Here is a 12,134-nt window from a genome sequence, read left to right as displayed (position 1 = left end):
ATCCTTTCTTTCTCAGCCAAGTTGTGTCAAGGTGTTTCACTCAAAGTGTGCCATTTGAACTCTTACTTGGAGGGGTAATGAGTAGGAACCAGGAAGAACTAGGATGACATCACTGCTACAGCCGTCCCGAATCATGATGAAGACTACATATCAATGTCCCACTTTAAATTAGATATCCAGCTATGGAAACATTGTTCTAATCTAATTCTATTCTGTTTTAGTAACTGTTGCTTTTATCAGAGTTGAGTGAAAAGTGAGCATTACTGATTGAATAAATGGCTTATCTTTCAGCATCTCTAAATTGTATCTTCTACCATCAACAACATAAAGCATTCCTATGTATTCTAACTCCACCCTAGTCCTTTCTTCTTACCCTGACTTCCCTGATCCCAGGATAGACTTTACAAATGCTACGATACAACATGACGGTATTCAAGACGACATTACTACACACACACACACATACACACACCTTAGCCTCCTTGATGCCAGGACACAGCCTACAGATGGTTGCCACGGCCGTGTCTTCCGCGACGATCCCGTTGCCGTCCTCGTCCACCTCCGCGAACTCTGCGGCCAACCAATCGCTCCTCATCTTACTGCCCAGACTGGCCTCCCCTATGATGCCACCATCTCCCAGACCTCCACCCCCCGCCGCGCCTCCTCCGTGGCCGATGACGGTCGGGTGGGAGACCAGGTACCGCAGCCCCGTCACCCAGATGTTGGCCACGTCGGCAGAGAGAGCCACCAGGTCTAGGGACTGAGAAAGACAAGGACACCATCACGGTTCACCCTCCTCACCTACCCCTTTCGGCTCCTTGGCGCAACGATTGCAAAAGGAGTTGGCGAGGCGGCAACCACCGCTCCGGGTGGAGCTGGGCGTCACTCCCCTTTTACCTGGTAGTCCTCCCCGTGAATGATGGAGAAGGCGGCCTCCTCCGCCAGGTGTTCCGCCGTGGTGCCGTTATGGAGAAAGGTCTCCGTGCTCTTCCCCGTCCTGACCTCCCTGATGCTGGTCACGTCCAGACGGGCCCGCTCGCCGTCCTTCTTCGAGGGCTCCCAGCGCAGGCAGCTGAGGTCCTGGTCCAGGGTGTAGAAGCGGCAGTAGACCCGGGAGTTGGGACGCACCTTCTTGAGCTCGCAACCGCCCTGCATGAAGGCGAGGCAGTCGGCCGCGCTGCTCACCTGGCGGGGTGGGAAGAAGAAGAGCTTCGTTTCCTGGAAGTCTAAATCTCGTCATACTTCCTGTTAGTGTTCCCTGGTCTAAGATGCTAATGAATGTGTTCTGAATTTAATTGAATGTAAAATACCTGAAGTAGTAACCAGTCAAATCAGTTGGTATCTTTTTTATGTATATATACAGACGACAGATGTGGAAGTGTTCAATTTGTTTAAGATGGAAGCTAAAATCAAACCTTCTTCTCAGAGGGCATGCTACTGAAGGATACGGTCTTCTTCCGCCCTCCAGCCACCTTGTGCAGTAAAGGATCCTGGGTAAAAACAGAGAAGAGCAGAGAGTGAGACAGGCAGAGAAGTCCTGTCTAACGGTCACGTTCACGTAAAAGCTTAAAGAACCTAAAATTACAGGTAGCCGTGACAACCACCGACTTAATTAAAAAGGAATAAAGACCTGGCCATGTGAAGAAGAACGGGGAGCAGGAACAACGTGTAACCACCGAGTTAGACCCTAATATCCCTGTGAGTGATGATGTTTTAGTAACCTCGGCTGTACTGTCTCCTCCAGCGCCAGGCACCTGAAATAACAGGTCTGCTAATGTAAACTAAGAGCTCAGAAAGCTGGAAATCGATTGTGCCATTTCATTTTCTCTGAGGTAATACAGTGGAGCGCTGATTCACAGTGCACAGAGACAAGGATTAGGGAGAAAGGGGCCCACAAGAACAGATGACCGTAGTTAAACACAAATGTACACTCGTACATACACATGCACCTTCATAAACACACACACGCACACAGAAAACACACTTGAGACACACGTGTACACTGATGAGCCAAAACATTATGACCACCTGCCTAATTACGCAGTTGGTCCTAAACAGCACCGACCCGCCGAGGCATGGACTCTACAAGACCCCAGAATGTGTCCTGTGGTATCTGGCACTGTGGATCGGACTTCTTGGTCCAGGACATTCCACAGATGCTCAATGGGATCAATATCTGGGGAATTTGGAGGCCAGGGCAACACCTTGAACTCTTCATCATGTTCCTCAAACCATTCCCGAACAATGTTTGCATTGTGGCAGGGCACATTATTCTGCTGAAAGAGATCACTGCTATCAGGGGAACACCATTGCCATGAAGGGCTGTACCTGGTCAGCAATGATGTTTAGGAGGGTGGCACCTGTCAAATTGACAATCACACTAATGCCTGGACCCAGGGTTTCCCAGCAGAACATTGTCGGTAGGTCCTCACCACTGCTGACCGGGAGCACTCCAAAAGCCTTCTCGTCTGGCCAGAACAACTTGGCTCTTGTCAAAGTAACCCAGGTCTTTCCTCCTGCCCATTTCTCCTGCATCCAACACGTTGACTACGAGAACTGATTGTTCACTTACCATCTAATCTACCCAGACCTGACATGTGCCCTTGTTAGGAGATTCACCTGTGAGTTCAAGTTCAAAATCTATTTATCAAATGCACCCAATAACACAGCGTCATTCTGAACAATGAATCTATGGAATAAGAAGGAATAAATACAGCAATAATATACATAATGTAAACTAGCAGCAATTTTAAAGAGTGCAGAACGGAGAATATGAACAATGTGGTTAGAAGCATTGAATATTTTAAATAAAATATGTGTGATATGCCTATGAATGGTACATAAAAAAGAACAATGCTAATGCCCAATGAATGTGCATGGAAAGACACCAGAGCACCTGCGGGTGGTCACAGTGTTGTGGCTCAGTGGTGTACATGGCTGTAGTATCCTGAGTTTGTCCCCAGGGGACTGTTGACTGAGTGACAGGCAGGAAGACAGTTTTGTCTGGACTGGCACTGATGCAACAGGTCCATAGATAATATCTTCCTTCCCCTATTGGGGATCCCGCAGCTTTCATTCTCTGTGTTTCCCTTCCTGCATATCCCTTTCACTCTTTCTTTCTCTCTCTAAATCTCTTTCATCATTCTTTCTCTGTCTCCCCTGTCAGCTGACCTTTAATTCAAGGCGTTTCAAAAGCAGTCAAAAACATACAAAAAGGTCCTATGTGTTCCTGAATCCACACTGCGGTGTAAGCAGTAGCCTTTGCATGGGAGAGGAAATTTCAACGATTTATTATTTCTTACCATGTCAACGATTATATTTCCTATTCATTTTGATATATTTCCTATTCATTTTGATATATTTCCTATTCAAATTTCATGTATGTTGTCATGGAAAACACTGACATTTATAGGTGAGCCCAAACTTTTAAACGGTAGTGTACATATTAAAAGAAACATACATAGTGCTTCAAAAAACAGAAAGAAATACAAGTATTTTTTAACCATTCTTATACACTGACTCAAATGTGCCCCATGCATTTTACCAAAGCATTTAAAATATGGTTTGAAATAACTTAATGAGTTACAACAATTGTGGTTTCTGATAGATGTCTACCTGCAACATCAGCCACAGCTCTGTCATCATCAAGTCATATTACATTAACGGGTAGACGGACTGACAGAGGGACACTCAGCCGGATGGGAAAACAGACATTCAGACAGTACAGCCTTTTGTTATTGCGCTGACATTTCCACCATCTATTTAAAGCATGTACCCAAGACATAGTCACAAGCTATCAAGGCCACCCAGATAAAGTGTTTGAATGATTTATAATATGATTTGAACCTAGGTCTGGGAAACAGAAGGAGTGTTACTGTGTGACAATGGAAAAAAAGAGCCTTGTCAGCTCTGTATAAATACCCTGATCCATGTTTGGGAAGGTAGTGAGAAGAGATAGCGAGAAGAAGACAGTGACTAAAATATGAATTGTATGCGACCTTTCAGCTTTTAGCCTATTTCTGTCCTCATATCCCAAAAGCCCCAAAAATCCTGGCTTCCTGGCCTACTACTGCTGGTTGACAACATCAACAAATATTACATCATATACTACTGTACCCTCCCAGCTAAGAATACTGTCTGCACTGGTCCATGCTGATCTACACTGGTCCATGCTGATCTACACTGGTCCATGCTGATCTATACTGGTCCATGCTGATCTATACTGGTCCATGTTGATCTATACTGGTCCATGTTGATCTATACTGGTCCATGCTGATCTACACTGGTCCATGCTGATCTATACTGGTCCATGCTGGTCTAAGATATTCCATGCTGGTCTATGCTGGTCTACACTGGTCTAAAATAATTCATGCTGGTTTATACTGGTCTAAACTGGCCAGATGCTGGTCAAACTGGTTATGCTGTCAGAAGAATTGTCCATCCAGTTGCTATCATAATGATGATGGTGACTTATGAAGTGGGTGAAGTTGGAGAAACAGGGGAGCGTGGTTAAAGGGTCTCTGTTTGGCCTCAAATATGTTTACTGAGTAAAGGCAGCGAGACCAAAAATAATTTGCATAACAATGGCCAATTCATGAACCCTCACAACAAATTGAACGCTGAAAAACATTTTGAAACATCAGACTATTCAGTCAATCTCTGTCTGTGTACGTCCCTTCTCCCCCCAGCATCAAGCATGCTGATGGGCCAAGTCCACATCCTCACTGGGAAACCAGGCCGTCACAGTAGGATGGCTAATGTTTGCCTTTAAAAGCTGCATCTCAGCATAAGCTGTTTTGATAAATGAGGCCTGACTACATTATGGAAATTGCAGAAAGCTTGTGGTGTGAGAACTACTGCTCCGAACCGACCCGCGGTGACATCGGCCAAGTCGTTGCTACAGTTACAGATGAGTACAGACGCAGGGCTACAAAGAGGCCGAGCTGAGGATGACATCAGGGCCGGCAAGCCAAATGAATCATCCGGTTTATCATTATCAACCATCTTCAAAATCAGTGGCTTCAGAAGGCTGGTCTAACTGTAGGTTATCGCAGTGTGTCCCTGTCCAGTGTGTATGCCTGCTACAGTAGGTCTGCTGTGTAGAAATGTCTGGTTGTATTGTATCTAACTATTTACCAGGCTTCATCACCATGAGCTGGGCACCAGGGTTTAAGGCACATGTTCTTTAAGAAGCCATCAAGTACAGAGACAGGAAACAGACACACATACAAACAGACACACATACAAACAGACACAATTCATTCACTTGAAGTAAGTGTGTCCAAACTTTTGACTGGTACTGTATATGTGGTGCTTTGTGTTCATGTGTATCTGTGTGCTTGCTCTCAGTGTGTGTGTGTGTGTGTGTGTGTATGTGCGTGTGTGTGTGTGTGTGCGTGCGTGCATGTGTGCGGATGCATGTGCTGAGTGGGTGAGTAAGCAGATAGGGTTGGTGTAACTTGACATCCATGCTTGATCAATAATACACAGTAAAGGAACCTGAGCTTCAGATTGTTCCTGTACTAACAGAGACAAAACACCAACACACACAGATCTCCTACCCTCAGAGACTGATCTCCTATCCTCAGAGACAGATCTCCTACCCTCAGAGACTGATCTCCTATCCTCAGAGACAGATCTCCTACCCTCAGAGACTGATCTCCTATCCTCAGAGACAGATCTCCTACCCTCAGAGACTGATCTCCTATCCTCAGAGACAGATCTTCCACCCTACAGACACAGATCTCCTACCCAAAAGAGGAAGATCTCCTTCCCCAACACACACAGATCTCTTACATCAACAGACACAGATCTCCTACCCCAACAAAGACAGATCTCCCACCCCTAAGAGACAGATATTCTACAATAAGAGACAGATCTCTTACCTTAAGAGACAGATCTCCTACAATAAGAGACAGATCTCCCACCCTAAGAGACAGATCTCCCACCTTAAGAGACAGATCTCCCACCTTAAGAGACAGATATTCTACAATAAGAGACAGATCTCCTACCTTAAGAGACAGATCTCCTACAATAAGAGACAGATCTCTTACCTTAAGAGACAGATCTCCTACAATAAGAGACAGATCTCCTACCTTAAGAGACAGATATTCTACAATAAGAGACAGATCTCCTACCCTAAGAGACAGATCTCCCACCTTAAGAGACAGATCTCCTACAATAAGAGACAGATCTCCCACCCTAAGAGACAGATCTCCCACCCTAAGAGACAGATCTCCCACCTTAAGAGACAGATCTCCTACCCTAAGAGACAGATCTTCTACCCTAAGAGACAGATACTCTACCCTAAGAGACAGATCTCCTACCCTAAGAGACAGATATTCTACCCTAAGAGACAGATACTCTACCCTAAGAGACAGATCTTCTACTCTAAGAGACAAATATTCTACCCTAAGAGACAGATCTCCCACCATAAGAGACAGATCTTCTACCCTAAGAGACAGATACTCTACCCTAAGAGACAGATCTTCTACTCTAAGAGACAGATATTATACCCTAAGAGACAGATCTTCCACCTGAAGAGACAGATATTATACCCTAAGAGACAGATATTTTACCCTAAGAGACAGATCTCCTACTCTAAGAGAAACAGAGACATGCTACTGCAGCTCATGTAGTCTCAACTGTCCTGGAGGGGAGACAGTTTCACTCAGTGTCTGTTGTTTATAATTCACTTTTCCTAGACATTATTTGAAAGATGGAGGGTTTACAATATTCAAACAGCCACCCAGGCTTAGTATAAACCAGGTCAGCCAGTATTTAGTTGGGAAACCAAGACAACGGGCTGTAAAGCTTGGAAGGCACCAAAAAGGCCTTCCATCACCTGGTTGCAATCCCCCAATCCTACCAGCTCTATTAACTTTCTCTCTCGCCTTCATGTCTTAGTTTGATTTTCTCTGTTCTTTTTCTCTGCTCTTTTTTCTTTAAATGGTTGAGTTTCTGCCAACATGGAGCTGAGCACAGATGGAGAGATGGTGGGAACATACAAGGAAAAGAAAGGCGGAGCAACCAAGACAAGAAACAGGACAAAGAGAAAATGAAGGGAGAAGGAAGAAGGGAAAAGAGCAACAGGTATGAAAGTGAAACAGTACATTCTAGAAAAAGTTAAGTGTGAGGAAAGAGGTGAAAGAAATCACGTTTAGAGTGTCGGAAAATGAATGAGGCGCGAGAAGGATGAATGAGGTGCGAGGAAGATGAATGGGGAGAGAGGAAGATGAAAGAGTGAATGAGATAAAAGGGAAAAGAGGATGAGAGGAGATATGAAACAATACCACATTGTGTCCATTCATTTATAACATCCAGGATCTATGTCAATGATGAGGAGTCTTCATTTGGTCCCATGGATCAGAGAGGTACTGTAGCAACCAAACCATTAGAGACAGAAACAGAGAAGAAGATGAACTCATAAAAATAGTAACAATAACGTTCAAGGAAGTTCATCAAGAATACACAGACTAGAAAAACCCCAAAGATAATCTAAATGAAGAATCAGTGTAATTTCAGTACAACCTCTGAACGTTTTGGGTTATCTGTTGGTTTCAACATGACAGAGCTGTCAGCACTTCATGTCAACTGTAGTGGAATAGTGTATAGATTACCAGTGAACTGTGAGCAGCCTGATGCCCTGGCGCACAGTATTTACTGTAAAGTCCCAGCCCGCCAGCAGACATGTGCATTGGTGTTTCCATCCACCAGCTAATTAATTAACTTACTTAACCCACACGTAGGTCTAGGCGCAAGCACACAGCCCTCCTGCACACCACAAAATACTGGTGCTACTGTTACTCTACCTCCCCATTGTTCTATACCTCAACCTGACCATCACTGTATCTGTCCACCCCTCTCATCCCTCTATCCCTCAACCTGACCATCCCTGTATCTGTCCACCCCTCTCATCCCTCTATCCCTCAACCTGACCATCCCTGTATCTGTCCACCCCTCTCATCGCTCTATCCCTCAACCTGACCTTCCCTGTATCTGTCCACCCCTCTCATCGCTCTATCCCTCAACCTGACCTTCCCTGTATCTGTCCACCCCTCTCATCCCTCTATCCCTCAACCTGACCATCCCTGTATCTGTCCACCCCTCTCATCCCTCTATCCCTCAACCTGACCATCATTGTATCTGTCCATCCCTTAACCCTAACCCTAACCTTGTCATCCCCCCACCCCGAATTCCTCGGTCCCCCTATCCCTCAATCTTTCCACCCCTCCGTCGTTCTATCCCTTCCCCTCTACGTCCTTTTATTCCTCCATCCCGTTCATCCCTCTATCCATACACCCCGCATCCCTCCACCTCCATCGCTCTATCCTTCCATCTCTCCGCCTCTCCCTACTTCTCTCCCCCAATCCTCCATCCACCAGCCCAACGCGGAGATGTGTCCTATAATCTGGCTAATGATTCCTACACAGGCAGCGGAGGCGCCCACACACTCACACCCACTCCCTCACACACACACACACACACACGCACGCACACACACACACACACACACGCACATTGCCAAATTCCCTACGGAATGAACAGAGGGGCAATCCGATGGAGGACAGGGATGGTCGCTGGAGGAATAACCCTTCCATCTGTTCTTGTTCTCTCTCCCTCTTGAGTTAGTGAATGCGTTGCATGGGATTAGAGAACAGAAGAGCAGCATACGAGTACCCACAGCTGACCCTAGCGTCCTCGCTAATGGAACACATTGGTATGAGTCTGTCAGCCTGTCAGGCTGGTTTACAAATACCATTAGACTAAGTGGAGCAGGAGGGCTACGAGGCTGATCAGGTCTGTGGTGATTTGCTGTCATTGAGCTAATCTACAAACAAAGACAACGATGAAGCACAAACCCGACCAGAGCGAGACAGCTAATATCAACATCATTCTTCTAAAACCAAACTTTTATACGCAGAAACGGGAGAGCGAAAGAGAGGGGGGGGTTGGAGGAATGTTAACAACATATAAAAGAGTTTTTAAAAAAGTAAGGGAGAGGAACTTACGTACACAGAGACTGGGAGGGAAAATAGAGAGAAACGAGAGATGGACAGAGAGATTGACCATTGTTATCTGCTAGCTACCTTTTCCTGTTTGACAGTAGGGTAGAGCAGAGGATGTCAGCACCATAGAGATCCTATTAAATTACTCTAATTCTTAATACTATGGTCAGACACACATTCCCCAGTCGCTGCTCTAAGACTCTTCGCAGGCTTTAAGCCTGATTTACCTTCTCCTATGGCAAAACAGTCACAGCTCGCTCCCTCATCCAGCCTGTCACTGTCAGACGGACTGACTCAGAGCCCAGGACTGTAAGGAGAGAGTGAGGATGAAGTGAGTGAGTGTGACAGTGTGTTCAGGAAAAAGCACAGCCCAGACAGCTCGCTACCATCAGAGAGGCGATGCAGTGACCAGGCTTCCCCTCTGAGGCATGCTTGATTAATTCACCTATGAGACAGCAACATTCCCTATTTATGAGTGTATCTGTGTGTCTGCCTTCACATCACCCTAATGTCCAGGAAGTATCTTGTTCCAGTGTGTTTGACCCAGGATTAGGGAAACTGACCTCCGACAGATATTTACACATTGAGTAAAGAAGGCACTCCCTCTAGTCAATTTCAACCTTTCACATTAATTGCATAGACTTGGTCTACTATACTGGGAAACAAGTTTGCGAATGTACACATTTTACTTGGCATTGTCTCAGGATGTCTCCACCAGTCCTTTTAGCAGCCTAGGGCTATGTTTGGCCAGGTGGGAGGGGCAATGTCATGCCTGGTTGGCCATGTCCAGTGAGATCCTGAAAGTTTTAATATTGCAAGGAATGATTCGGCCGTAAAAGTCCATCTACTCTTATAATATATAGGTTTCCGGCCATTGTCGGAAAGTGTTTCCTTGCCACTGTGCTTTAAAATTGTATTGCTGCCTCTGTATGATTCTAAGCTGGGTATCTATACAAGCACTTTGTGACTACTAGTAAAAAAGGACTTTATAAAACACATGTAATTGATATAGTATAGCCTCTGGTCAGCCATCCCTGGTCAACGTAGACCTAATCAGTGGAAAATCGAATCAGAGTATGTCAGTCCTCCAGCTGCCACTCGTTGTGGTCTACAGTATGTGACTGCAGGGTCACTTACAGTGGTTGTCTGGTCACAGTCCCAGTTCTGTTCTGTGGTAACACTGTGCCCACACACAGCGGCCTGGCGGCCTGGCAGCCTGGGACGTTCCGGGATGTTCCGCAGGATTTCCCCAGGAGATGCTGGTTATTTATTTTACATGTTTTTACATGTTATTATGTTTTTTGTTTTGTTAGTTTTTTTTGTAAGAATGATATTTTCCTCAAACTTTATATTCCTATCGATCCATAATAGGAAGTTAGATATGTGAATACAGGCTCTCATTGAACACAAACCTTGTTGGACTCATTGAGAAGACCACCACTTCAGCATTCCACATCCCTCTCCTCTTGTCCAGTCAGCCCCTCTACAGTGCAACATTGCCTGTTCATCCCCTCTCTTCCTCCCAACAGACCAACGGGACCCTCTGAAAGCATGCCCTCCATCTCCTCAATCCTCCCACTGCCATATATATTCAACCAAACATGGTGGGAGATCAAGACTTTATGTTAGGTCTATAAGCTGCGTTTGGGATGCCCGCCAGTCAGTCAACCAGCCAGACGGCCAGTCGGCCAGCCAGTAAGCCAGTAAAGCACCCAAGCTCCAGCCAAGATCCAGAGCAAGATCTAAGCCAGGCCTGCCTTCTCTCTATAAATTACTGGTGACATTTGAGCAGTCTATTCCTGTTTTCACTGTGGGAAAAAAAGGAGGTTGCAAGGTTTGTAGCAGTGCATATCTAACAAGGTGTATGGTTGGTAAACCAAATGACTGATGAAGTAAGGGGAAGGAAAATGAAAATGGAAATTGTGAATAATTAATTTTGCCTGCCTTTTGATTGTGCGTGTCTCACAGAGTTACTTGTCTCTGATGATATCTCAACACTAGACAAGCAGCAATTTATCATTCAGCCGAGAAGAACAGTTGCGCAATGTCAGCCAACCGTCGTGAATGTTGTTGTTGCATTTCAAAGAAGACAAGCGTTCGGCCGCTCTGCTGTTTCTGTATTCAACGGCTGCCATTTGGCAGAGCCTGGGAAGGAAATCTCTGCTGCCATGGCAACCCCAGGTGAAGGACACGCTACGCCTGTGGGATAATGAAAAAGTAGCGGCCCTAATTTCTGTCCCTATCTTACCACTCAGAGAGCTTACGAAGGACATAGGCAGAACACAGCTGCACAGCTCTCCTATCCTCTGCCTGCCTGCCTGCCTGCCTGTCTGCCTGCCTGTCTGTCTACCTCTAAATGAGCTCCAATATTAGACTGGACTGTTGTGCTGGAGGACTGCTTCCTGTGTCTGGTGGGAAAATGGCCAAATCAAATGACTATATTCCAATCTTCAATTGGATTGGACCCTAGGTACAGTACATTAAATAAATCATCAGCTAAAATGCCAGGCCCTAGATATAACAAGTGCAAAACTAACCAGGTAAAACTCCTGGCCCTAGCCATCACTAACGCCAAACTAATCAGGTAAGCAAAACTCCTGGCCCTAGCCATAACTAACACCAAACTAATCAGGTAGGTAAAACTCCTGGCCCTAGCTATAACTAACGGCAAACTAATCATGTAGGTAAAACTCCTGGCCCTAGCCATCACTAACAGCAAAAAACTAATCAGGTAGGGAAAACTCGTGGCATTAGCTATAACTAACGGCAAGCTAATCAGATAGGTAAAACTTCTGGCCCTAGCCATAACTAACAGCAAACTAATCAGGTAGGTAAAACTCCTGGCCCTAGCTATAATTAACGCCAAATTAATCAGGTAGGTAAAACTCCTGGCCCTAGCTATAACTAACAGCAAACTAATCAGGTAGGTAAAACTCCTGGCCCTAGCTATAATTAACGCCAAACTAATCAGGTAGGTAAAACTCCTGGCCCTAGCCATAACTAACAGCAAACTAATCAGGTAGGTAAAACTCCTGGCCCTAGCTATAACTAACAGCAAACTAATCAGGTAGGTAAAACTCCTGGCCCTAGCTATAACTAACGGAAAACTAATCAGGTAGGTAAAAC

General features: G+C 45.4%; 1 protein-coding gene across 2 annotated transcripts in view; it reads right to left on the bottom strand.

The window, feature by feature from the left end:
• plcl1 (phospholipase C like 1) overlaps window positions 1-12,134 on the bottom strand; it is a 69,704-nt gene that overhangs the window by 16,641 nt on the left and 40,929 nt on the right. For both annotated transcript variants that reach the window (XM_010879988.5, XM_020054924.3), the window contains 3 exons: window positions 1,416-1,490; window positions 898-1,185; window positions 473-760 (listed from right to left, as the gene is read on the bottom strand). In XM_010879988.5, the coding sequence (XP_010878290.2) occupies window positions 473-760; window positions 898-1,185; window positions 1,416-1,490 (651 nt within the window). The remainder of the gene's footprint in view (window positions 1-472; window positions 761-897; window positions 1,186-1,415; window positions 1,491-12,134) is intronic.

The sequence above is a fragment of the Esox lucius genome, chromosome 16 (assembly GCF_011004845.1).
Source record: "Esox lucius isolate fEsoLuc1 chromosome 16, fEsoLuc1.pri, whole genome shotgun sequence".
In the NCBI taxonomy this organism is placed as follows: domain Eukaryota; kingdom Metazoa; phylum Chordata; class Actinopteri; order Esociformes; family Esocidae; genus Esox; species Esox lucius.
The sequence above is the reverse complement of the archived record's forward strand: the minus strand, read 5'-3'. Positions and strand labels throughout refer to the sequence as shown.